This window comes from Trypanosoma brucei, chromosome 9, assembly GCF_000002445.2.
Source record: "Trypanosoma brucei brucei TREU927 chromosome 9, whole genome shotgun sequence".
NCBI classification, from domain to species: domain Eukaryota; phylum Euglenozoa; class Kinetoplastea; order Trypanosomatida; family Trypanosomatidae; genus Trypanosoma; species Trypanosoma brucei.
Genome location: NC_007282.1, coordinates 1,238,344 through 1,264,766, shown reverse-complemented (window position 1 = coordinate 1,264,766; position 26,423 = coordinate 1,238,344). Strand labels below are relative to the sequence as shown.

General features: G+C 40.2%; 10 protein-coding genes across 10 annotated transcripts, besides 7 other annotated features; all 10 read left to right on the top strand.

Moving 5' to 3' along the window:
• Positions 1 to 991: 991 nt before the first annotated feature.
• Tb09.v1.0540 (hypothetical protein, conserved) lies at positions 992 to 1,849 on the top strand (the record flags this gene model as incomplete). Its single annotated transcript, XM_822046.1, has 1 exon — positions 992 to 1,849. The coding sequence occupies one exon, from the start codon at positions 992 to 994 to the stop codon at positions 1,847 to 1,849; it is 858 nt and encodes a 285-aa protein (XP_827139.1).
• A 276-nt stretch (positions 1,850 to 2,125) lies between these two features.
• On the top strand, positions 2,126 to 3,067 carry Tb09.v1.0530 (hypothetical protein, conserved; the record flags this gene model as incomplete). The annotated part of the gene is made up of 1 exon (XM_822045.1): positions 2,126 to 3,067. One exon carries the CDS (start codon positions 2,126 to 2,128, stop codon positions 3,065 to 3,067), a length of 942 nt encoding a protein of 313 aa, XP_827138.1.
• Positions 3,068 to 3,931: 864 nt separating this feature from the next.
• Positions 3,932 to 4,204, top strand: Tb09.v1.0525 (hypothetical protein, conserved; the record flags this gene model as incomplete). The annotated part of the gene is made up of 1 exon (XM_822044.1): positions 3,932 to 4,204. The coding sequence occupies one exon, from the start codon at positions 3,932 to 3,934 to the stop codon at positions 4,202 to 4,204; it is 273 nt and encodes a 90-aa protein (XP_827137.1).
• A 620-nt stretch (positions 4,205 to 4,824) lies between these two features.
• Positions 4,825 to 4,858: a microsatellite.
• A 1,878-nt stretch (positions 4,859 to 6,736) lies between these two features.
• Tb09.v1.0510 (hypothetical protein, conserved) lies at positions 6,737 to 7,594 on the top strand (the record flags this gene model as incomplete). The annotated part of the gene is made up of 1 exon (XM_822043.1): positions 6,737 to 7,594. One exon carries the CDS (start codon positions 6,737 to 6,739, stop codon positions 7,592 to 7,594), a length of 858 nt encoding a protein of 285 aa, XP_827136.1.
• Positions 7,595 to 7,870: 276 nt separating this feature from the next.
• Positions 7,871 to 8,812, top strand: Tb09.v1.0500 (hypothetical protein, conserved; the record flags this gene model as incomplete). Its single annotated transcript, XM_822042.1, has 1 exon — positions 7,871 to 8,812. The coding sequence occupies one exon, from the start codon at positions 7,871 to 7,873 to the stop codon at positions 8,810 to 8,812; it is 942 nt and encodes a 313-aa protein (XP_827135.1).
• Positions 8,813 to 9,689: 877 nt separating this feature from the next.
• On the top strand, positions 9,690 to 9,962 carry Tb09.v1.0490 (hypothetical protein, conserved; the record flags this gene model as incomplete). The annotated part of the gene is made up of 1 exon (XM_822041.1): positions 9,690 to 9,962. One exon carries the CDS (start codon positions 9,690 to 9,692, stop codon positions 9,960 to 9,962), a length of 273 nt encoding a protein of 90 aa, XP_827134.1.
• Positions 9,963 to 10,594: 632 nt separating this feature from the next.
• Positions 10,595 to 10,637: a microsatellite.
• A 612-nt stretch (positions 10,638 to 11,249) lies between these two features.
• Positions 11,250 to 11,277: a sequence feature (AT_rich).
• Positions 11,278 to 12,558: 1,281 nt separating this feature from the next.
• Tb09.v1.0480 (hypothetical protein, conserved) lies at positions 12,559 to 13,407 on the top strand (the record flags this gene model as incomplete). Its single annotated transcript, XM_822040.1, has 1 exon — positions 12,559 to 13,407. The coding sequence occupies one exon, from the start codon at positions 12,559 to 12,561 to the stop codon at positions 13,405 to 13,407; it is 849 nt and encodes a 282-aa protein (XP_827133.1).
• A 276-nt stretch (positions 13,408 to 13,683) lies between these two features.
• Positions 13,684 to 14,613, top strand: Tb09.v1.0470 (hypothetical protein, conserved; the record flags this gene model as incomplete). The annotated part of the gene is made up of 1 exon (XM_822039.1): positions 13,684 to 14,613. One exon carries the CDS (start codon positions 13,684 to 13,686, stop codon positions 14,611 to 14,613), a length of 930 nt encoding a protein of 309 aa, XP_827132.1.
• A 1,761-nt stretch (positions 14,614 to 16,374) lies between these two features.
• Positions 16,375 to 16,411: a microsatellite.
• Positions 16,412 to 18,313: 1,902 nt separating this feature from the next.
• On the top strand, positions 18,314 to 19,171 carry Tb09.v1.0460 (hypothetical protein, conserved; the record flags this gene model as incomplete). The annotated part of the gene is made up of 1 exon (XM_822038.1): positions 18,314 to 19,171. One exon carries the CDS (start codon positions 18,314 to 18,316, stop codon positions 19,169 to 19,171), a length of 858 nt encoding a protein of 285 aa, XP_827131.1.
• Positions 19,172 to 19,451: 280 nt separating this feature from the next.
• Positions 19,452 to 20,369, top strand: Tb09.v1.0450 (hypothetical protein, conserved; the record flags this gene model as incomplete). The annotated part of the gene is made up of 1 exon (XM_822037.1): positions 19,452 to 20,369. One exon carries the CDS (start codon positions 19,452 to 19,454, stop codon positions 20,367 to 20,369), a length of 918 nt encoding a protein of 305 aa, XP_827130.1.
• Positions 19,829 to 19,849: a sequence feature (AT_rich).
• Positions 20,370 to 22,753: 2,384 nt separating the features above from the next.
• Positions 22,754 to 26,423: part of a repeat region that runs on past the window's edge.
• Positions 22,985 to 23,049: a sequence feature (A-rich).

Below are 26,423 nucleotides of genomic sequence, written 5' to 3'. Positions count from 1 at the left end.
TATTAACTATCATATGTTATATATTTCTGTTATCTTTTCATTGAGCATTATGGGAATTATCATGTTTACTGCAGCTCGAAGTGAAGAGTGCATTTCAGGTTACACTGTGATGTGTAGAAGTGGGATTCTGTAAAATCTCCCATATGTTGTTGTTCCTTGTCTTTTGTATGGTGTCATGAATACTGTTAGCATTTATTGAAATGATGAAGTTACGGGAGAGGGACTAGAGACTCCCTTTTTCTCGTACAACAATTTGACGGTGTTTTACGATATACAGTAACTAATTAGGAAGTGCGCCAAATCCTTTTGAATGTTGGTAAGAAATGCTGAAAGGTGCAGTACCATCACTAGTTTTCATTTTGCATGAGATGTTGTTGTACGAAGCTGTGACCATTTATATACAACCCGTTAGTACCTATTGTTTGTTCTTCAGACTAATCGCATTTCTCATCTCCAGAGTTGTGATGCTACTGCGTTTACTGAACCCTAATTGCGTGCGGGGAAGAGAAAATGGAGGGGATTTGATTAATGTGAGTTTGTGGTGGTAGGATAGAAGTGGTAGCGCATCTGATATGTGTTGTAGGCCGTGGGAAATAGAGTGTAAGACGTACGGGGATGGAATAAGGATTGCTAACGACAAAAGCTGTTAACTGAAATTAATGTAGGATATGCATATGCGTGTGATGATCAGAAAATGTGTGTTCATTTATTTCGTGTATCTATTCTGTGAAAGGCTTGCGCTTGTGTGTGGATGGTGCTTTATTTGATATTTGGATCACATCTATGTTCTTTTTGTTAATTTTTAGTATCAATTTTCTGTCTTGAGATGGTGCAGTATGTTAATAAGGAAGCAGATTCAGTGCCACGGTAAGGTAAGGTAAGGTAAGAAAAGAAGCTGCTGTCACTATAATTAACACTCGCTGTTGCTATTGTTCCATTTTGTTTACGTGTATCTGATGGTAAGGACAAGAAAGTGTTTGAAGGATATATAATGCGAGGTGACAATATGAAAGAGTATGGGACACTTATGTTTTTATCATTGGCGGGAGTGATATTGTTGGTTTTCACTGGCGAGTCGAAAGCCAAAACCTGTATGGTGAGAAGGGAGGAGGTGGAAGGAGTGATGGAGGCTGTGATAGAAAATGGTGATCACTTCGTGAGTAGACGTCACAAATGGATGATATGCAACGTCACTAATAGGGTGGGAGAAGCAAATAAAGTGTTTTGGATGTGCGACGCCTCTATTGATGGGACACCCACAACTCTCGTTAACAAATTCAATTGGAGTAATGATGTAAGCAGCGTAACTACCTGTAAAAAGAAGGTGCTGGAAGAGATCCAAAGAATTAAGGATGAGGAGATACAGCTGAGCAGTAAAATTGTGGAGCAAGATATGATAAATAAAAACCTGGAGATATTGGGTGCAAAAGCACAGGAGACAAAGCAGGAATGCCAAGATCAGATAGAAAAAATAACAGATACTGATACCAAGATACAGAACATCATAAATGAAGGTGCTCGAATGAACTCTCTTATTGAAAAGGAAATGACAGAGTGTGAAAATATTAAGCGAAATATGGAAAAGGAATACGATATTGAACTTGAAAAAATTGATGAAGAAATCAAAAATGTTATGAAAGCAATAGAACTAAAGGAACAGCAACTAGAAGAACTTGGAATTAATAAGTGTCCCTCATGTGACGCTGAAGCTTGCTGGGATGATGTGAAAATAAAGGAAGAGTTGGATAAACTATATGGAAAAGATGGATGGACAAAATCAGGAGGTAAATGTGGGGTGTCACATGAAGATACTGAAGGGAATCATTCAAAATATAATGAAAACATGTAAACAGTTATGGAAATAAAATATGTTGGGTTTGTATCTTTTCTTACTTATTAATCTGTCAGTTTAAGCAGTTGTTTCTTACCACTATGTGAAATAATAATGGATTTTTTTATGGATATCATACATTTTGGTTAATTATCATTATAATATCATTTCATGAATCGGTAAAATTGGTTTCGCCATGTTAATCGTGAATTCTGTAACTCTTATGCAAATGTGTTATGGAAAATATATACGCGTGCTTTATTTCATATCATCTACTCTAGGAGCATTAGAAAAATGCAAATACTATTTGGAGTGTTGTTGCTGATATCTTGCGTAACAATATGGGCGGATGATAATCCATGCTATTATATAAAAGAGAGGGAAGATGTTTACAGAGAGGAGGGCGTCGATGATGCGAGGAGTTTTGTTTTGAAGGGTGGGGAGAAACTTTTTGGAAATGATAAAAAGTGGATGTTTTGCGATGCGTCTAATGATTTTACAAGCGGAAAGGTTTGGAGTTGTAGCAATGATAAAACATTTAAAGACTTAATCGAGAATCACGAACTTTTGCGAGAGAGTGTGGAGGGCGGAAATCTATGCGACAGTACTGTGGCAACTCAAATAAGAGTGCATAAAGAAAAAATTGAAAAATTGAAGGATAAACTCCGGCAGTTAGGGGTCGAGAATGAAAATTACAAAAAAAGCACTGGAGCAAAGCAAAAAAACCCACCATGTATCGAGGATCCAAAAACGTTAAGAGACAAAAGTCAAACAAATGCAACTCTCGAAACAGCAAACAGAGAAAAGAGAGATGAAATAGAGAAGGTAAAGCAACAATGCAATCACAATATTACACATCATATCACTAATCACAAAAAAGTAATCTTGAAAAAGAAAAAAGCTTCTCTCCACGACCTAAAGAAACAGCTGAATTTGACGACACAAATGTTTGAGGAAGCAATAAAGAAAAACAATTGCAGTGTTTGCTCTGCCGAAACATGTTACAGCACTCCCAGTGTAAAGGCGGAACTTGACAACAAGTATCTTGAAAACTCATGGCTCAATCTTACCGCAGCACACAGGGAGCAATGCCTTCTTGATGATACAATGTTGCTACCAATGTTATCTTACATGAGGAGGAAACCCTTTGATGGTGCTTATGCTTATAACCAAAATGTAGATATGATGGAAAAACTATTTGCACTTCTAATTTCATTTTTATGCTTTTTAATTTGACCGGAATAATCTTATGATGTGATTACCATAATACTTATTGTAACTTTTTGGAACAGAATACATGTGTTATAGTATTTGGAATTTAATTGTGTTAATGGTATAGTGTGTTTGTTCATTGATTGTGTTTGCCATAAACCCTAAAGAGTCTCTTTTTGCTGTTGCTATGAGTCTTATTTTGTTTTATCTGAATGCACTCAATTTCACCCTTTAAATGCAAATAACAATTCTTAGGATAGATGTTATTGCTACCTGCAAATGACGGAATTAATTGAAGTTGAATCCAATTAGCATGTCCCACTTGACTTGTAACAAGAAGCAGGACTGTATGGTTTGCGGTTTCCAATCTGAAAGGAATTAGAATCCGTAACACTTCACGTTGAATTATAACTAAAACAGTTACGCGACATTACTTAATTATTACTCTTTGTATTTGATATGTGTGTGCGATAAGGTGGAACTCTTCGCATTTTGCAGCAACCTCGCATGCGACACGAGGAAAGTTACTAACCCTCTGACTTTTGTTGAGACAATAAGCCAGATGTTTAAAATAGTTGTGAAGTGTTACTGGTTACCGTGAGGTGTGTGTGCAAGGATGGAGGGCAGGAGGAATAAGTTGCTGTCAGTATGGCTAGTGTTAGTAGATGTTATGTGCCAACAATTCTCTGCTCATGCAGGAACTATGGAAAGCAGTGATCCTTTTATGTGTTTTAGTTTCACATAACCTTACTTATTCGTTGCAGAAACACTTATTGGATATATTTCATAATTTTCTTTGGCACACGACAACAGCATCAAAACACACACCAGACAACTGCTCAGCAACCGCAACCTCAGGTAACAAATGTGTACGTGCTGCGTGGTGGAATGGGTAGCGGTCTCCTTGGAAATGTGGCATCAGTTGCAGCCGGTTCCGTCATTGGACACGGCATTACGCATATGCTCTTCGACCGCAATGCCCCGCCTGCACAACCCACTGAGTTGCAACAGGTGGCACAACAAGTTTGTAACGGTGCCTGTGCAGCTCATGTCCAAACTTATGCAAAATGTTTGGAAGCAAATGAAGGCAATGCGGCACCATGTAAATGGGCATGGGAAACCTTTACACAGTGTCAAAGTGAGCAGCAACCAACTCAATAAATTATCAGTATAGGAAAGAGGCAAATGTTTGTAGAGACAAAAGAAAGAAAAAGATATATTGAGGCAATGGAGGAGGAATGGAAGAGTTACTGCCTCTACAATATGTTTTTCGCTTTGTTGTTTTACTTCTGATTTATTTCTTTCCATTGTTGCGAGTGTGGACTCTAACCAGTGAATGATTATGTCACTCCTCTTGTCAACATGTTTTCTGTCCTCATGGGGAAGTTTTACTCGACATGGTGCATTTATCAAAACTGGTAGTTCGAGATTTGAGTGGCTTTATAACGAAGCGAATTGAAGGTTTAGAAAAGTGAGAACAAAAAGATAAGAAAATGAAGGCATATGAGTAAGAAACAAAGAGAGTAAAGGAAGGAGAGTTTGTGCATGAGAGGGAAAACATATTTGTGTGGTCGCAACCATTTTACTGAATTGAGAAACACCTACAACTCTATTGATATCATGTTCTCTTCGAATCAGTTTCAACCAGTAAAATATTCAGTGTTGCACTTCTTCCTTTTCTTATTACTCTCTTTGTTACTTTCGAGAATACGACACTTTCTTTTCCATATATAGTAAATTTGTTACTATTATTGCCACCCCTATAACCTCTATTTCTTTGGTATTACGATTACCACTATTATTATTATTATTATTTTTCCACGCTTTATTATTTTTTTCTACTAAGTGATGCCTCTGTAACTCATATTATGCTAAACGTGCGTGAAGTTGAAGGCATTGCATGAGCATATTCATTTGTACGCTCACTGCTCTTTCAGTTGCTGCAAGAGTTGTTGTTTTCACTACTACACTTCAGTATTTTTCTTTTGAATAAGCTCTTCTCATTCCTTACTCTTTTACCAGGGGGAAAAAAAATATAAATATACGCACAATATAATAGCTTAGCTTGCTTACAAACATTCAAAATATGCAATGATAGAAGCATTGAGTGTAATGATTCTTTACTTTCTTTTTTCTTTACACATTACTAATAAGATTCAGGAGATGAGGTTTCACATCAGTTCCTTGAGTTTATGGCCACTTGGTGTCACTATGTTCCTGCAGTTACATTAATTTTGTACCAGTTGCCGTTGCTCTTCCACGCCTAATTGAGTCTTTGAAATATGATTAGTTTTCTTACCCTTTATGGAGTCTTTCCAGAAGTGTTTATGCTGCAACTGTGACTTAACTGTGTTATTGGCATCTCAACCACTGAGATTACTGTTGAATTATTCTATCATGTATTATTCATTATCGCGTGAAAATACTCGTATTCTTTTTAGTTATATTAAATTCTTCATTTCCAACAATTCCAGTCATTCCATGCATTAGTTATACTTACTTGCAGGTTGCATTTGTTTTCAAGTTTAATCGTTACATGTTTATGGCATCTCACATTTCCAGTACTTGAGTTCTACACAATTCCCTCGCTCGAATGTGTTGTGAGGCTGATGCAATTGGAGTAATGTTGATTCTGTATATTTTGTTTCCTAACATGTAGAATCTCTGGGAATAGCAACAAAAGTGCTGGAATGTATATCATGTATTAACTATCATATGTTATATATTTCTGTTATCTTTTCATTGAGCATTATGGGAATTATCATGTTTACTGCAGCTCGAAGTGAAGAGTGCATTTCAGGTTACACTGTGATGTGTAGAAGTGGGATTCTGTAAAATCTCCCATATGTTGTTGTTCCTTGTCTTTTGTATGGTGTCATGAATACTGTTAGCATTTATTGAAATGATGAAGTTACGGGAGAGGGACTAGAGACTCCCTTTTTCTCGTACAACAATTTGACGGTGTTTTACGATATACAGTAACTAATTGTGATGTGCGCCAAATCCTTTTGAATGTTGGTAAGAAATGCTGAAAGGTGCAGTACCATCACTAGTTTTCATTTTGCATGAGATGTTGTTGTACGAAGCTGTGACCATTTATATACAACCCGTTAGTACCTATTGTTTGTTCTTCAGGGTGATCGCATTTCTCATCTCCAGAGTTGTGATGCTACTGCGTTTACTGAACCCTAATTGCGTGCGGGGAAGAGAAAATGGAGGGGATTTGATTAATGTGAGTTTGTGGTGGTAGGATAGAAGTGGTAGCGCATCTGATATGTGTTGTAGGCCGTGGGAAATAGAGTGTAAGACGTACGGGGATGGAATAAGGATTGCTAACGACAAAAGCTGTTAACTGAAATTAATGTAGGATATGCATATGCGTGTGATGATCAGAAAATGTGTGTTCATTTATTTCGTGTATCTATTCTGTGAAAGGCTTGCGCTTGTGTGTGGATGGTGCTTTATTTGATATTTGGATCACATCTATGTTCTTTTTGTTAATTTTTAGTATCAATTTTCTGTCTTGAGATGGTGCAGTATGTTAATAAGGAAGCAGATTCAGTGCCACGGTAAGGTAAGGTAAGGTAAGAAAAGAAGCTGCTGTCACTATAATTAACACTCGCTGTTGCTATTGTTCCATTTTGTTTACGTGTATCTGATGGTAAGGACAAGAAAGTGTTTGAAGGATATATAATGCGAGGTGACAATATGAAAGAGTATGGGACACTTATGTTTTTATCATTGGCGGGAGTGATATTGTTGGTTTTCACTGGCGAGTCGAAAGCCAAAACCTGTATGGTGAGAAGGGAGGAGGTGGAAGGAGTGATGGAGGCTGTGATAGAAAATGGTGATCACTTCGTGAGTAGACGTCACAAATGGATGATATGCAACGTCACTAATAGGGTGGGAGAAGCAAATAAAGTGTTTTGGATGTGCGACGCCTCTATTGATGGGACACCCACAACTCTCGTTAACAAATTCAATTGGAGTAATGATGTAAGCAGCGTAACTACCTGTAAAAAGAAGGTGCTGGAAGAGATCCAAAGAATTAAGGATGAGGAGATACAGCTGAGCAGTAAAATTGTGGAGCAAGATATGATAAATAAAAACCTGGAGATATTGGGTGCAAAAGCACAGGAGACAAAGCAGGAATGCCAAGATCAGATAGAAAAAATAACAGATACTGATACCAAGATACAGAACATCATAAATGAAGGTGCTCGAATGAACTCTCTTATTGAAAAGGAAATGACAGAGTGTGAAAATATTAAGCGAAATATGGAAAAGGAATACGATATTGAACTTGAAAAAATTGATGAAGAAATCAAAAATGTTATGAAAGCAATAGAACTAAAGGAACAGCAACTAGAAGAACTTGGAATTAATAAGTGTCCCTCATGTGACGCTGAAGCTTGCTGGGATGATGTGAAAATAAAGGAAGAGTTGGATAAACTATATGGAAAAGATGGATGGACAAAATCAGGAGGTAAATGTGGGGTGTCACATGAAGATACTGAAGGGAATCATTCAAAATATAATGAAAACATGTAAACAGTTATGGAAATAAAATATGTTGGGTTTGTATCTTTTCTTACTTATTAATCTGTCAGTTTAAGCAGTTGTTTCTTACCACTATGTGAAATAATAATGGATTTTTTTATGGATATCATACATTTTGGTTAATTATCATTATAATATCATTTCATGAATCGGTAAAATTGGTTTCGCCATGTTAATCGTGAATTCTGTAACTCTTATGCAAATGTGTTATGGAAAATATATACGCGTGCTTTATTTCATATCATCTACTCTAGGAGCATTAGAAAAATGCAAATACTATTTGGAGTGTTGTTGCTGATATCTTGCGTAACAATATGGGCGGATGATAATCCATGCTATTATATAAAAGAGAGGGAAGATGTTTACAGAGAGGAGGGCGTCGATGATGCGAGGAGTTTTGTTTTGAAGGGTGGGGAGAAACTTTTTGGAAATGATAAAAAGTGGATGTTTTGCGATGCGTCTAATGATTTTACAAGCGGAAAGGTTTGGAGTTGTAGCAATGATAAAACATTTAAAGACTTAATCGAGAATCACGAACTTTTGCGAGAGAGTGTGGAGGGCGGAAATCTATGCGACAGTACTGTGGCAACTCAAATAAGAGTGCATAAAGAAAAAATTGAAAAATTGAAGGATAAACTCCGGCAGTTAGGGGTCGAGAATGAAAATTACAAAAAAAGCACTGGAGCAAAGCAAAAAAACCCACCATGTATCGAGGATCCAAAAACGTTAAGAGACAAAAGTCAAACAAATGCAACTCTCGAAACAGCAAACAGAGAAAAGAGAGATGAAATAGAGAAGGTAAAGCAACAATGCAATCACAATATTACACATCATATCACTAATCACAAAAAAGTAATCTTGAAAAAGAAAAAAGCTTCTCTCCACGACCTAAAGAAACAGCTGAATTTGACGACACAAATGTTTGAGGAAGCAATAAAGAAAAACAATTGCAGTGTTTGCTCTGCCGAAACATGTTACAGCACTCCCAGTGTAAAGGCGGAACTTGACAACAAGTATCTTGAAAACTCATGGCTCAATCTTACCGCAGCACACAGGGAGCAATGCCTTCTTGATGATACAATGTTGCTACCAATGTTATCTTACATGAGGAGGAAACCCTTTGATGGTGCTTATGCTTATAACCAAAATGTAGATATGATGGAAAAACTATTTGCACTTCTAATTTCATTTTTATGCTTTTTAATTTGACCGGAATAATCTTATGATGTGATTACCATAATACTTATTGTAACTTTTTGGAACAGAATACATGTGTTATAGTATTTGGAATTTAATTGTGTTAATGGTATAGTGTGTTTGTTCATTGATTGTGTTTGCCATAAACCCTAAAGAGTCTCTTTTTGCTGTTGCTATGAGTCTTATTTTGTTTTATCTGAATGCACTCAATTTCACCCTTTAAATGCAAATAACAATTCTTAGGATAGATGTTATTGCTACCTGCAAATGACGGAATTAATTGAAGTTGAATCCAATTAGCATGTCCTAATTGACTTGTAACAAGAAGCAGGACTGTATGGTTTGCGGTTTCCAATCTGAAAGGAATTAGAATCCGTAACACTTCACGTTGAATTATAACTAAAACAGTTACGCGACATTACTTAATTATTACTCTTTGTATTTGATATGTGTGTGCGATAAGGTGGAACTCTTCGCATTTTGCAGCAACCTCGCATGCGACACGAGGAAAGTTACTAACCCTCTGACTTTTGTTGAGACAATAAGCCAGATGTTTAAAATAGTTGTGAAGTGTTACTGGTTACTGTGAGGTGTGTGTGCAAGGATGGAGGGCAGGAGGAATAAGTTGCTGTCAGTATGGCTAGTGTTAGTAGATGTTATGTGCCAACAATTCTCTGCTCATGCAGGAACTATGGAAAGCAGTGATCCTTTTATGTGTCTTAGTTTCACATAGCCTTACATATTCGTGGCAGACGCACTTATTGGATGTGTTTCCTAATTTTCTTTGGCACATGAAACGTTGCCGCAACAACAGCATCAAAACACACACCAGACAACTGCTCAGCAACCGCAACCTCAGGTAATAAATGTGTACGTGCAGCGTGGTGGAATGGGTAGCGGTCTCCTTGGAAATGTGGCATCAGTTGCAGCCGGTTCCGTCATTGGCCACGGCATTTCACATATGCTCTTTGACCGCAATGCCCCGCCAGCACAACCCACTGAGTTGCAACAGGTGGCACAACAAGTTGGTAACGGTGCCTGTGCAGCTCATGTCCAAACTTATGCAAAATGTTTGGAAGCAAATGAAGGCAATGCGGCACCATGTAAATGGGCATGGGAAACCTTTACACAGTGTCAAAGTGAGCAGCAACCAACTCAATAAATTATCAGTATGGGAAAGGAGCAAATGTTTGTAGAGACAAAGGAAAGAAAAAGATATATTGAGGCAATGGAGGAGAAATGGAAGAGTTACTGTCTCCCTATAATTTGTTTTTCGCTTTGTCCTTCTTTTTACTTCTCATTTATTTCTTTCCATTGTTGCGAGTGTGGCCTCTAACCAGTGAATGATTGTATCACTCCTCTTGTCAATATTTTTTCTGGTCTCATGGAAAAGTTTTACACGACATGGTGCATTTATGAGAACTGGTAGTTCGAGATTCGAGTGATTTTGTAACGAAGTGATGTGAAGGTTTAGAAATGTGAGAATAAAGAAGATCAGATGGAAATGAAGGCATATGAGTAAGAAACAAAAAGAGGAAAGGAAGGAGAGTTTGTGCATGAGAGGGAAGACATATTAGTGTGGCCGCAACCATTTTACTGAATTGAGAAGCACCTACAACTCTATTGATATCATGCTCTCTTCGAATCAGTTTCAACCAGTAAAATATTCAGTGTTGTACTTCTTCATTTTCTTACTACTCTCTTTATTACTTTCGAGAATACGACACTTTCTTTTCCATATATAGTAAATTTGTTACTATTATTGCCACCCCTATAACCTCTTTCTTTCTTTGGTATTACGATTACCACTATTACTATTATTATTATTATTTTTATTTTTCCACGCTTTATTATTTTTTTCTACTAAGTGATGCCTCTGTAACTCATATTATGCTAAACGTGCGTGAAGTTGAAGGCATTGCATGAGCATATTCATTTGTGCCCTCACTGCTCTTTCAGTTGCTGCAAGAGTTGTTATTTTCACTACTACACTTCAGTATCTTTCCTTTGAATACGCTCTCCTTATTCCTTACTCTTTTGGTAAGGAAAGAAAAAATATAAATATACGCACAATATAATAGCTTAGCTTACTTACAAACATTCAAAATATGTAGTGACAGAAGCATTGAGTGTAATGATTCTTTGCTTTCTTTTTTTGTTTACACATTACTAATAAGATTCAGGAGATGAGGTTTCACATCAGTTCCTTAGGTTTATGTCCACTTGGAGTCACTGCGTTCCTGCAGTTACATTTATTTTGTACCAGTTGCCGTTTCTCTTCCACGCCTAATTGAGTCTTCGAAATATGATTAGTTTTCTTTCCCTTTATGGAGTCTTTCCAGAAGTGTTTATGCTGCAACTGTGACTTAACTGTGTTATTGGCATCTCAACTACTGAGATTACTGTTGTGGTATTCTATCATATTTGCTCCCATATCGGATGAAAATACTATTATTTTTTTTTAGTTATATTAAATTCTTCATTTCCAACAATTCCAGTCATTCCATGCATTAGTTATACTAACTTTAAGATTGCATTTGTTTTCATTGAGTCCAATCGTGGAATGTTTATGATATCTCGCATTTCCAGTACTTAAGTTTCACACAATTTCCTCAATTCAGTGTCTTGTTAGGCTGATACAATTGGAGTAATGTTGATTCTGTATATTTTGTTTCCTAAAATGTTGAATCTCTGGGAATAGCAACAAAAGTGCTGGAATATATATCATGTATTACCTATCATATGTTATATATTTCTGTTATCTTTTCATTGAGCATTATGGGAATTATCATGTTTACTGCAGCTCGAAGTGAAGAGTGCATTTCAGGTTACACTGTGATGTGTAGAGAGTGGGATTCAGTAAAATATCCCATATGTTGTTGTTCCTTGTTTTTTGTATGGGGTCGTGAATACTGTTAGCATTTATTGAAATGATGAAGTTACGGGAGAGGGACTAGAGACTCCCCTTTTCTCGTACTGCTACACCATTTCACGATGCTTTATAATATACAGTAACTAATTGTGATGTGTGGCAAATCCTTTTGAATGTTGGTAGGAAATGCTAAACGATATAATGTCACCAAAAGTTCTCATATTTCATGGGGTGTGTTGTTATGTGGATTGTAGTGAGAGATGCAGCCCGTTAGTATTAATTGTTTGTTCTTGAGACTAATCGCATTACCGGCATTTCTAGAGTTATGATGCTGCTGCGTTTGTTGAACTCTAACTGCGTGCAGAGGAAAGAGGTGTGACGAAGGAAATTTGATTAATGTGAGTTTGTGGCACTAGGATAGAAGTGGTAGCGCATCTGATATGTGTTGTAGGCTGTGGGAAATAGAATTTAAGACATGCGGGGATGGAATAAGGATTGCTAAGGGAAAAAACTGTTAACTGACTTTGACAAAGGATATTCATATATGCGTGTGCTAATCGGAATACATGTGTTCATTTATTTCGTGTATTTTTTCTGAGTTAGGTTTGCATTTGAATGCACATGTTGTTGTACCTATTTTGTATTTGGATCACATATATATTTTTTGTTAATTTTTAGTTTTAAGTTTATTTGTGTCTTGCCATTGTGCCGTGTGTCAATGAGGAAGCAGATTCAGTGCCACGGTAAGGTAAGGTAAGGTAAGAAAAGAAGCTGCTGTCACTATAGTTAACACTCACTGTTGCTATTATTTCATTTGGTTTGGGTATATGTATTTGTTAACAAGGACAAGAAAGTGTTTGAAGGATATATAGTGTGAACTAACAATATGAAAGAGTATGGGACACTTATGTTTTTTTCTTTGGCGGGGTTGATATTGTTTTTGGCTTTTACAGAAAGGGTGGAGGCTGTCAAATGTGTTAGAATCCAAAAGGATGGAGAGGTTGATGATAAGGTGGCTGTGATGAAGGCTAATGATGACCTCTTGGTAAAAAATCATAAGTGGATGATATGCAACAGGAGCGAAAGAATAGGTGGAGCAAATGAAATGTTATGGCTTTGTGATATTTCAAGCGATGAGCAACCAACAGACCTCATTACAAACAGATTCAATTGGAGTAGTGGAGGTGATATATCCTTTTGTAAAAGGAAAGTGCATGAGAGACGGATGGAGCTAGACCGTGAAGCCGAACAGCTACGGGGGCGAATTGGTGGGAAAGACAAGGAAGTTGTGCGCCTTCGGGCAGCGTGCACACAGGTGGATCGAGAAAAGAAACAGTGCGAAGAGGATATTGGGAGAATGGCTGGTTCCGAAGGCAAGGTAAGGAGCCTTCAGGATGAAAAAAAACGAGTGGATGCACTTTTTAAACAGGAAGAAAAAGAGTGTGAAAACAGGAAAATATGGACAGAGGGGAATTACAAAGAGAGATTGGAGAAAGTCTTAGATGAAATTCAATACGTTAAGAGAGCAATAGAGCTGAAGGAACAACAGCTGGAAAAACTTGGAAATAATAATTGTCCCGCATGTGACGCTGGGACTTGTTGGGATGATGTGCACATAAAGGAAAATTTGGATAAATTATATGGAAAAGATGGATGGAAAAAATCAGGTGTTAAATGCGGGGTGTCACATGAGGGTAATGAGGAGAGTAATTCAAAATATAATGAAAACATGTAAACAGTTATGGAAATAAAATATGTTGGGTTCGTATCTTTTCTTACTTATTAATCTGTCAGTATCAGCAGAGATTTCTTTCCACTATGTGAATTAATAATGGAATTTTTATGGATATCATACATGTTAGTTAATTATCATGATAATATCATTTTGCGAATCGGTACAGTTGGTTTTGTTCCATTAATGGTAAATTTGGTTATTCTTATGCAAATGTGTTTATGGAAAAAATATATGCGTGCTTTGTTCCGTGATAACTGCTATAAGATTATTAGGAAGATGCGAATACTGTTTGGATTATTGTTGCTGATATTTTGCTTAACTGTGAGAGCAAGTGATGAACGATGCAGTGACGTAACGTGGAGGGGAGATGATTACAGTGGTTACGGGAGGAGATTTTTTTCAAATAGTGAAAATTTTTTTGAAGTTGATAAAACGTGGATATTTTGCTATTCTCTGAAACATGATACGGAACCTAAGCTTTGGACCTGCGACAACGATAAAACTCTAAATGAATTGGTTGAGAAAAACAAGCCTTTACAAAACGAAGTAGAAAAAAGAGGTTTGTGCAATATAACAGTAACTAGCCAAACGGGGGCGGACAAACAAAAAGTTACAGATTTGCAAATCGAACTTAATAAGAAGGAAGATCAAGTGGCCACTGTGCTACGAGAACAAGACAAAAAGAAAGAGGAAAGCGGAAAATGCCATCATAAACTTACAAAATTAAAGGAAATGAGTGCAAGTATTGAGAGCCTACAGGAAGATATTGACGAACAACAAGCCAGCATCACAAAGGAGAAGAAACGATGCGACAAAAACATTACGCAATACATCGCCGGTCCTCAAGAGACAAGGATAAATGCAGCACTTGCTTCCCTCCAGGACTTAAAGGAAACGTTAAAGTCGTTGACACGAAATTTTGAGGAAGGAATGAAGAAACGCAGTTGCACCGCTTGCTCTGCCGAAACATGTTACAGCACTCCCAGTGTAAAGGCGGAACTTGACAAAATGTATCTTGAAAACTCATGGCTCAATCTTACCGCAGCACAGAGGGAGCAATGCCTTCTTGATGATACAATGTTGCTACCAATGTTATCTTACATGAGGAGGAAACCCTTTGATGGTGCTTATGCTTATAACCAAAATGTAGATATGATGGAAAAACTATTTGCACTTCTAATTTCATTTTTATGCTTTTTAATTTGACCGGAATAATCTTATGATGTGATTACCATAATACTTATTGTAACTTTTTGGAACAGAATACATGTGTTATAGTATTTGGAATTTAATTGTGTTAATGGTATAGTGTGTTTGTTCATTGATTGTGTTTGCCATAAACCCTAAAGAGTCTCTTTTTGCTGTTGCTATGAGTCTTATTTTGTTTTATCTGAATGCACTCAATTTCACCCTTTAAATGCAAATAACAATTCTTAGGATAGATGTTATTGCTACCTGCAAATGACGGAATTAATTGAAGTTGAATCCAATTAGCATGTCCCACTTGACTTGTAACAAGAAGCAGGACTGTATGGTTTGCGGTTTCCAATCTGAAAGGAATTAGGATCCGTAACACTTCACGTTGAATTATAACTAAAACAGTTACGCGACATTACTTAATTATTACTCTTTGTATTTGATATGTGTGTGCGATAAGGTGGAACTCTTCGCATTTTGCAGCAACCTCGCATGCGACACGAGGAAAGTTACTAACCCTCTGACTTTTGTTGAGACAATAAGCCAGATGTTTAAAATAGTTGTGAAGTGTTACTGGTTACTGTGAGGTGTGTGTGCAAGGATGGAGGGCAGGAGGAATAAGTTGCTGTCAGTATGGCTAGTGTTAGTAGATGTTATGTGCCAACAATTCTCTGCTCATGCAGGAACTATGGAAAGCAGTGATCCTTTTATGTGTTTTAGTTTCACATAACCTTACTTATTCGTTGCAGAAACACTTATTGGATATATTTCATAATTTTCTTTGGCACACGACAACAGCATCAAAACACGCACCAGACAACTGCTCAGCAACCGCAACCTCAGGTAACAAATGTGTACGTGCTGCGTGGTGGAATGGGTAGCGGTCTCCTTGGAAATGTGGCATCAGTTGCAGCCGGTTCCGTCATTGGCCACGGCATTTCACATATGCTCTTCGACCGCAATGCCCCGCCTGCACAACCCACTGAGTTGCAACAGGTGGCACAACAAGTTGGTAACGGTGCCTGTGCAGCTCATGTCCAAACTTATGCAAAATGTTTGGAAGCAAATGAAGGCAATGCGGCACCATGTAAATGGGCATGGGAAATCTTTACACAGTGTCAAAGTGAGCAGCAACCAACTCAATAAATTATCAGTATAGGAAAGAGGCAAATGTTTGTAGGGAGAAAGGAAAGAAAGAAAGATATATTGAGGCGATAAGAGAGGAATGGGAAAGCTGGTGTTTCCATATAATTTGTTTTTCTCTTTGTTGTTTTACTTCTGATTTATTTCTTTCCATTGTTGCGAGTGTGGACTCTAACCAGTGAATGATTATGTCACTCCTCTTGTCAACATGTTTTCTGTCCTCATGGGGAAGTTTTACTCGACATGGTGCATTTATCAAAACTGGTAGTTCGAGATTTGAGTGGCTTTATAACGAAGCGAATTGAAGGTTTAGAAAAGTGAGAACAAAAATATAAGAAAATGAAGGCATATGAGTAAGAAACAAAGAGAGGAAAGGAAGGAGAGTTTGTGCATGAGAGGGAAAACATATTTGTGTGGTCGCAACCATTTTACTGAATTGAGAAGCACCTACAACTCTATTGATATCATGTTCTCTTCGAATCAGTTTCAACCAGTAAAATATTCAGTGTTGCACTTCTTCCTTTTCTTATTACTCTCTTTATTACTTTCGAGAATACGACACTTTCTTTTCCATATATAGTAAATTTGTTACTATTATTGCCACCCCTATAACCTCTATTTCTTTGGTATTACGATTACCACTATTATTATTATTATTATTATTTTTCCACGCTTTATTATTTTTTTCTACTAAGTGATGCCTCTGTAACTCATATTATGCTAAACGTGCGTGAAGTTGAAGGCATTGCATGAGCATATTCATTTGTGCACTCACTGCTCTTTCAGTTGCTGCAAGCATTGTTGTTTTCACTACTACACTTCAGTATTTTTCTTTTGAATAAGCTCTTCTTATTCATTACTCTTTTACCAGGGGAAGAAAAAATATAAATATACGCACAATATAATAGCTTAGCTTACTTACAAACATTCAAAATATGCAATGATAGAAGCATTGAGTGTAATGATTCTTTACTTTCTTTTTTCTTTACACATTACTAATAAGATTCAGGAGATGAGGTTTCACATCAGGCGCTTGAGTTTATGGCCACTTGGTGTCACTATGTTCCTGCAGTTACATTAATTTTGTACCAGTTGCCGTTTCTCTTCCACGCCTAATTGAGTCTTTGAAATATGATTAGTTTTCTTACCCTTTATGGAGTCTTTCCAGAAGTGTTTATGCTGCAACTGTGACTTAACTGTGTTATTTGAATTTCAGCCACTGTGGTTACTGTTGTTGTATTCTATCACATTTTTTATTCCGTGTGGCATGAAAATACACGTATTATTTTTAGTTATATTAAATTCTGTATTTCCAACAATTCCAGTCATTCCATACATTAGTTACACTTACTTCCAGATTGCATTTGTTTTCAAGTTTAATCGTTACATGTTTATGGCATCTCACATTTCCAGTACTTGAGTTCTACACAATTCCCTCGCTCGAATGTGTTGTGAGGCTGATGCAATTGGAGTAATGTTGATTCTGTATATTTTGTTTCCCAACATGTCAAATCTCTGTGGATAGCAACAAAAGTGCTGGAATATGTATTACGTATTACGTATCATATGTTATGTATATACATATATATATGTTATCTTTCCGTTCGACCCCTGTATGAATTATCATGTCTACTTCAACTCGAGGTGTAGGAGCCATCGAGGGTGATGCTGTGATGCAGAGAAGTGGGATTCTGTAAAATCTCCCATATGTTGTTGTTCCTTGTCTTTTGTATTGGGTCGTGAATACTGTTAGCATTTATTGAAATGATGAAGTTACGGGAGAGGGACTAGACTCCCCTTTTCTCGTACTGCTACACTATTTCACGGTGTTTTACGATATACAGCAACTAATTGTGATGTGTGGCAAATCCTTTTGAATGTTGGTAGGAAATGCCAAACGATATAATGTCACCAAAAGTTCTCATATTTCATGGGGTGTGTCGTTATGTGGAATTGTAGTGAGAGATGCAGCCCGTTAATATTAATTGTTCTTCAGGGTGATCGCATTACCGGAATCTCCAGAATTGTGATGCTGCTGCATTTGTTGAATTGCAACTTTATGCAGAGGGAGGGGAAAAAGGAGGGGATTTGATGTGAGTTTGTGGTGGTAGGATGGAAGTGGCAGCGCATCTGATATGTGTTGTAGGTTATGAGGAACATAAATGTGAGACATGCGGGGATGAAGTAGGGATCGCTAAGGAGAAAAACTGTTAACTGAAATTAATGTAGGATATGCATATGCGTGTGATGATCAGAAAATGTGTGTTCATTTATTTCGTGTATATCTTCTGTGAAAGGTTTGCACTTGGATATGCATGGTGCCACACCCGTTTGGTATTTGGATCACATATTATTTTTGTTAAATTTTACTTTCAGCTTTATTTGTGTCCTGCCATTGTGCCGTGTGTCAATGGAGAAATAAATTCAGTGCTACTTCAGAGTAAGAAAAGAAGCTGCCGTCACTATAATTAACACTCGCTGTTGCCATTATTTCATTTGATTTATATACGCATTTGTTAACAAGGACAACAAGGTTTTTGAAAGGCATATAGTGCAAAGTTACAATATGAAAGGGCGTGGGAAAGCTATGTTCTTGTGGGCGGGGATGACGCTATTGCTTTTTAGTGGGAGGGGGGAAGGGAAGGCAGAAGGTTGCACCTTGAGAAGGTATGAAGTAGACGGAAGAGAGGAGGATATTCATGCCGTGATAGTAAACGCTGATGAATTTGCGAACGGAAATTACAAGTGGATGTTATGCAACAACAGCGGAAGGAGGGAAGGTGGAAGTGAATTGTTGTGGTTTTGTGGTACTTCAAGTAACAATAATCCGACAAGCCTCATAACCAGCAAATTCAACTGGAGCGGTGAAGTGGGTGACGTAACTGTTTGCAAAGCGAAGGTAGATAGTTCAGTGAGGCTTCTTAAAGAGCAGGTGGCGCAACTGCAGCAGCAAATTGAGGAGGCGAAGGAGGAGCATGCGAGACTTCAAGAAGGGAGTACACGGGAGGTTCAAGAAAAGAAGAAGTGCCAAAAGGAAATGAAAACGATGTCACAAGAGGATGGTAAGATACGGGACCTCACGAACGAAAGTGCACGGCTGGACACACTTTCGGAAAAAGAGGCAACAGAGTGCAAAAAAAAAAAGCTACAAAAGCAAGTGGAATACGACCTTGAACTAGAAAGAATGGACAAAGAAATCGAAAGTGTGAAGAAAGCAATAGAACTGAAGGAACAACAGCTGGAAAAACTTGGAAATAATAATTGTCCCGCATGTGACGCTGGGACTTGTTGGGATGATGTGCACATAAAGGAAAATTTGGATAAATTATATGGAAAAGATGGATGGACAAAATCAGGTGTTAAATGCGGGGCGCCACATGAGGATACTGAAGGGAATAATTCAAAATATAATGAAAACATGTAAACAGCTATGGAAATAAAATATGCTATGTTTGTATCTTTTCTTACTTATTAATCTGTTAGTTTAAGCAGATGTTTCTTTCCATCATGTGAAATAATAATGGAATTTTTATGGATATCATACATGTTAGTTAATTATCATGGTATTATCATTTTGCGAATCGGTACAGTTGGTTTTGTCCTTTAGATGAAAATATTGCCCCTCTTATGCAGGTGTGTTTTGGGCAAAATAAATGAATGTTCTGTTTCATGTTATCTTCCGCAGGGACGTTAGGAAAATGCGAATGCTATTTGGAGTTTTGCTACTGATGTCTCGCTTAAGTGAATGGGCAAGCGCTGATTCTTGCGATTATACAAAATGGATGGAGGAGGATTACACGGATCATATGATAAGGCTTTCTTTGACAGTTCGAGGATCGTACAGCCATGAGAAGAACTGGGTCTTCTGTGATTTGATTGATTATTCCAACGTTCCTAAGCTTTGGAAGTGCAGTAACGAGAAAACCCTTGACGAATTAGTTCAAAAACACAAATTGTTGCAAGACGAAGTGGAAGGGAGAGGTTTGTGCAACAAACCGGTAATCACAAAAACAAAACCCTATGAACAACAGGTCAAGAACTTGAAGGCTGAACTCCAGCGATGGAAAGAAAAAATACAAGCAAAAAAAATAATAATTAAAAAGGCAGAAGAAGTAATATGCAGCGAGAACAGCAAAAAAGCAACATATTCAACTGAAACAGTTGCGACCCTTCAAACATCAAACAAAGAGAAAATTAAAAAAATTGACAAGTCAAAGCAACAGTGCAACGACAGCATTACCCAACATATTATTAATTCCACAACAGAAATCCTGCGGATGAAAAATGCTTCTCTTTACAACCTGAAAAGACATCTTAATTCGATGACGCAAATGTTTGAGGAAGGAATGAAGAAACGCAGTTGCACCGTTTGCTCTGCCGAAACATGTTACAGCACTCCCAGTGTAAAGGCGGAACTTGACAAAATGTATCTTGAAAACTCATGGCTCAATCTTACTGCAGCACAGAGGGAGCAATGCCTTCTTGATGATACAATGTTGCTACCAATGTTATCTTACATGAGGAGGAAACCCTTTGATGGTGCTTATGCTTATAACCGAAATGTAGATATGGTGGAAAAATTATTTGCACTTGTGATTTCATTTTTTTCCTTTTTTCTTTAATCGTGATAACCTTATGATGTGATTACCATAATACTTATTGTAACTTTTTGGAACAGAATACATGTGTTATAGTATTTGGAATTTAATTGTGTTAATGGTATAATGTGTTTGTTCATTGAAAGTGTTTGTGTAATGTGTTTGCAGTAAATTCAACAGTATCTTTTTGTTGCTTTGAGACTTAATTTATTCTATCCAAATGCACTCTATTTCACTCTTTGAATGTATATAACAATTTTTAGAAATAATGTTGTTGTTATCTGTTAGACGACAGAACTTATGGTGACCGAGTCCAACTAACATGTCCCACATAACTACCAACAAGGAGAAGAAGCTTATGGCCTCCAACTCGCACTTCGAAAGAAATTGAAGGTCGCAACACTCCACATTGAATTATGACTAAAACAGTTACGCGACATCACTTAATTATTACTTTTTGTATTTGATATATGTGTGGATAAAATGGAATAACTTACCGTCGCAATAACCCCGCTTGTGACAGAGGAAAGTCACTAACCCTCTGACTTTTGTTGAGACAATAAGCCGAATGTTTAAAATAGTTGTGAGGTGTTACTGGTTACTGTGAGGTGTGTGTGCAAGGGCGGAGGGCAGGAGGAATAAGTTGCTGTCAGTATGGCTAGTGTTAGTAGATGTTATGTGCCAACAATTCTCTGCTCATGCAGGAACTATGGAAAGCAGTGATCCTTTTATGTGTTTTAGTTTCACATAACCTTACTTATTCGTTGCAGAAACACTTATTGGATATATTTCATAATTTTCTTTGGCACATGAAACGTTGCCGCAACAACAGCATCAAAACACACACCAGACAACTGCTCAGCAACCGCAACCTCAGGTAACAAATGTGTACGTGCTGCGTGGTGGACGGTGAGGGGTTTATCGCAGGCATGTTTTAAGGGTACGGAAAAAGGTTCCTCAGTTGACTTGTAAGGACGATTCTCTGACGTAGACTGGAGGGTCGATTCGTTTTTTGGTTACTCTTATACAGGACTTTTTTCCTCCCGCAACTGTCAGGGCCATGCAGTCGGTCCACCAGAGAATAAGAAGGAAATTCATTTACGCACACCACGCCGTGAGGACATGGTAGTGTGGGGCTCAACGGTGGATACAGACATTGCTACCCAATAAAACCCCCTGTTTTTTTTTTTGGAGAATTGATACCCACGGCTGGGTGACCGCATATGTGCGCGTATCTAGAAGGGTGGTCTCCATTTGACGCCCATTCGACCCCTCCCACATTGCGTCTGAACCATGTTTACCATATCCATCCGCCTCCCCGGACGGAAGTTGTATCAGGGATTTTGGTTCCCCCACCTGAGCAGGGTACTGGACCGTGGAACACTAAGTAATGGTTCTCTCCCCACGGAGTGGTCGCACCATATCCGGTGTTGCGGCCGCCGTTTGGATGGAACATTTGGTTTCCCAGTTGATTTCTCTTCTGTTACTGGATCCTGGCGCCATGTTGAGGCAGATCCATCCTTAGTGTAAGCTAAATACTTTACGCCAGCGGGGATCCATGCCGGTATTATCTGCGACGAGTACTCTACTTAACCACTGGACCAAGGTATACAGGATTCCTTAAAATACAGATGATAGTGTTTACTTAAATGTTGTTTGGGTTTGGTGAAGAGAAGCGTTCGGTTTCACGACCTCGAGGCATTGCTAACCATGCGCAACGGGCCCTACCTTATCGAAGATGATTTTCGTGTACGCGGGTTCCCAAAGGATGTGCGGTGTTGTTCAACGCGACTTTCCATTTTTGCAACCCTTCCTTTCGTGTTCACTCCGCAACAACATGCACCCGCTACGGCTTGCGCACCGCCCTTTGTTGCCACCGATAACTTTCCTTCACAGGACACCGCCTGTTTGTTGCGGAAACGGTGTCAGATGACTCATTCACCGGCGACCCCGCATCTTCATTGATGGTGGCCGACATTCCGGTTATCATTACCACACTCCCGCTCATCTGGTTTTGATAAGCCGTGTGATTGTCCACTGTTTCCGGGCCCTCCCGCTTCATTACCAACAGTCCCTGAATACATGTTTCTCATGTTTGTCCCTCACGCTCCCTCGCCTGTACGGATCGCATCTGTGCCCACACTCGTTAGGAAGTAACTTTGATCCTCCGCTCATACGTGGCGTGCTAGCCACGTCTGCTGTCTTGTAAAAACTGTGCGCTGCTCATTTATCAGCACTTGTGTGCCCAACCGAGGTGCGCCAGTACTTCCATGCGCTGCTGACCGCGACCCTGCACCTTAAAAACGCCACCATCACTTTCAGGTTTCGCCCTCGTTTGAAGCTACGGGCCCAGCGCGGGTGAGAGGGCGTTCCCACAGCCGTTGCGGCAACGCCAATTTTTTTTTTCGAATTTTCTTCGTGCCTTCGTGAAAGTTTCCTCCCACTGGCGCGGCCATCAGCCATCACCGTAGAGCCCTGAGACGCTATCGGTCTGGCGACTGTGGCAGAGTCTCCCTTTTTTATTCAGCCTAACACACGCTCTATAATTTTTGTTGTAGCTCCGCAGTTGAACGGAACACAGCAGATGGGGCGAGAAGCCCCACACCCCAGACTCTCCAAAAGATGTCAATTAGCAATCCTTTTGTTTTGATTTTTGTTATTCGTTTATTATTCTCTTCCTTTCTTTCTGTTTTTGTTGCTTGTTGACTGCATACCCCCTCTGTCTCTGAGGGTGTCTGGACTATTCCTGCGTCCGGTGCTTTTCCTGCTAGCTCCACACTCGGCAATAAGGGGGAAGTTGCAGAAGGGAGAGTGGGTTGTATGTCTGTTACCTTAGGTGAGGGCTTCACCTTCGGCCGGCTCCGTTCAACCGCAGTGAGAAACTGTGCCAGCCTTTTAGAAAAACATAAATCCTACACAGACACACCTTCTACCGCAAACCTGACATGTAACTCCTTCAAACCGGGGCAGCTCATCAAGTGCAGCGACGTTTCTTCGCAGTCGCCGCGTTGGCTGGTAACAGCGCGCTCTAACTTCATACCGTGCATCTTCTTTTGATGTAGGGTGAGGCCAGTTTTGCTAGCACACTGCCTTCCGCATGTCGGGCACACCAACATGGATGTGTTTGTATGCGGGGAATCAGTGGCACACAATTTTGTGCTTTTGCTGCATTTAAGCTCGACTCCCTCACCTTTGTGGAAAGCCTTACAGTGTCGGATGAGGGAGTCCCTGCAACTGAGCACTTTTTGGCACACACCACACTGCACCTCGCCCTTCCCCGGGACGTCAACGTTTCCCTCACGGGCACGGTTACGAGGGAATTGCACTACCACCACGGTACCGTCCTCCGTCACTATGCTCTTATGTTTGAATTTCTTGTGTAGTGACAGGGAATAGCGTGTATCGAAGCTCGCCTCGCACAGGTCACATTGAAACGGCAGCTTCTTTGTATCCTGAGGGGCTGGCGCTGCTGGAGCGCTACCATCTCCTTGCACTGAGTCCTCGTTTTCTCGCCCCCTTTTCACGCGGCAACTACCGCTGCCTATGCCATGTATTGTTCTAAGGTGGTGTAATAGTCGGCCTGGCACTGCGAATTTGGAGGCACAGAGGGTACAATAAAGCACCTGCGGTCTCATCGGGACTCGTGTGCTCGATGGTAGAGGAACGATCGCCACCACTGGAGGGGGCTCCGGGGGGATGTCCACTGCAGGTGTTGCATCGCCGTATTTGATCCTCCGGAGGGCATCAGCTCGCACAAAGCCATGTTTGTTTACCATATGCGTTACAGCACTCGAGCGGCATTGGTATGTGGCATCACATTCCGTACATTTGGTCGGTTCGGAGGTTCTCTGAAGAGTGCGTGTCGCAACAGGTGTGGTTGTTTGTATTGTTGGCCCTATCGCTGCATGTTGCGGGTTACACCATCGGCACTGTGGAGGCACACTCGGGTTGATCTTTCGCAACATCCATCCATAGTGTCTTGAAGACCCAACCCGAAAGCGTGCCAGTGCCGTTTCTTCTTCCCTCGTCAGTTCTTCTTTATGTTTTGTTGGAAAGTGGTTGCCCGTGATACCAAACCTATGAGTGTTCTCATGGACTTCTTCCGACCTAAGCACTCGCTTCGCATAAGCAATGATGTCGGGGATCCATGTGTCTCGCAACTGTGGTAAATCTGCGGCCTTTTTCGCCATGTCATCGCAAACCTCATTCCGTTTCACACCACAATGGCCGAACACAAATTGCAGTCGGATACGCATCTTCCTTCTCTGAACTTGAAGCAGAAGCCTCCATAGTCGTCTTAGAATTGGGTCCGTTACGGCTAGGGGGCCTGTCTGCAGTGCTGTTAACATTGACAGAGAGTCAGAGAAGATGGACAACCTGCTCAGTGTGCTTCTGTATGCCGGAAGCCATTTCAGCAGCCGTTGCAGTCCTATCTCTAATACTACGCATTCCGCTCTGTAACTGCATGAAAGTTCCCCTGCTCCAGTTTTGGGTGCGCAAATCAGCGTGTTGTTTCTATAGAGCAGGGCAGCTGCTCCGGACTTCTCACCGAGGGACACGGATCCATCAGTCCACAATTCGTAGTGCTCTCGCCGCGGTGGCTCCTTCCTCCCCCCCGTGCAAAATGCCGTGCAATCCACTTTTCGGAAGCCTCCCTTTTGACATCGTCAGGGTCATCGGCGCACACAGGCTTTATCTGCGTGTGAAATAGCGGTCGGCAGCTGTGGCGGAGCGTCGATGTCTCTAGTGGGTGCTCGCGTGGCTCAATGCGGAGGTGGGGATAGGACCGCATGATGCGGGAATGTAGGGCTCTGACTGGGTGTTTGCTGTGGTATACTTCCTCAGCACTGCGGCACAAACATCCGCCTCGTGACTCACACATCAGCATGAATTTCATGCTGCGCACAAGAGTGGTCGTCCTGAGTGGCAGGAGGTTTGCTTCCAGCAGAGAGTCCTCTTTGCGCGTCCCATGCGGTATGCCGGCTATGATGCGACTGGCTTTGTGTTGTGCTGATGCAAGGAGGTCGCGACTTCGTTCCGAAGCGTCCCAGTACCATACCTCAATGCCATACATGGTGTGTGCCTGTACGAGTGCTAGATAAAAAGCTCTCAGCACTTGTCGTCTTGGCCCCCATGTAGAAGCTGAGATGGCTGCTATCTGCAGTAGTCTGAAGTCCATCTTGCGTCTCGTTTCGGCCGCATGTGTTGCCATCCCCTGCAGACACTGGAATGTTACTCCTAGAAGCTTCGGTGTCCTGCCAGCTCCTATTCTTTCGCCATCCAGTTGCAATGTAAGGGGGTGGCGCTCTATACACCCGAAGAGTGTGCACTTCGTTTTCGCTACAATTGATAAACATGAAGTACTCTTTTGACCACTGTAACACCACGTTGAGGCCGCATTGTAGTGTGTGGTTGATGACATCCCTCTCTGTGTGCCTCGCATGTAGCGTCAGGTCGTCTGCAAAGAATCCGTGCTGCAGTAACGGCACTTCTGCAAGGCGTTGGCTCAATGAGTTCATGACAATAATGAACATGATTGGGCCAAGGACAGTTCCTTGTGGCATTCCTCGCTCAAATGTTCTGCTGCTGAAAAGCTTCTCCTTGAATCTCACTCTGCCAGTTCGGTTACTCAGAAATGATACGCACCACTTCACAATGTGGGGTGATACCTTCATTCTGTGCATTTCCCTCGCAATTTTGTCGTGGTCTACTGTATCGAATGCCTTCTCGTAGTCGACGAATACAGCACCCGTACGATATTGGTGCGTGGGGCGGCAGAGGGCAGCGCGGACGTGCAGCAGTTGTTCGAGCGTTGAGCATCCGGGGCGAAAGCCTGATTGCTGCGGTGTCAGCTGGGACTCAACAGTGTCTCTAAGCCTCGCGGCAATTATGCGCTCCATGACTTTGCAGAGACAGCTCGTGAGCGTCACAGGCCTGTAAGAATCGAGGTCCTCCGCCTTTTTTCCGGCCTTCAGGATGGGGATGATAACACCAGTCTTCCATGCAGGCGGCACGACTCCCGTTCGTAGCCTCTCATTGAATAGCCTCAGAACAACATTCAGCGCTGTTCTGCCGAGA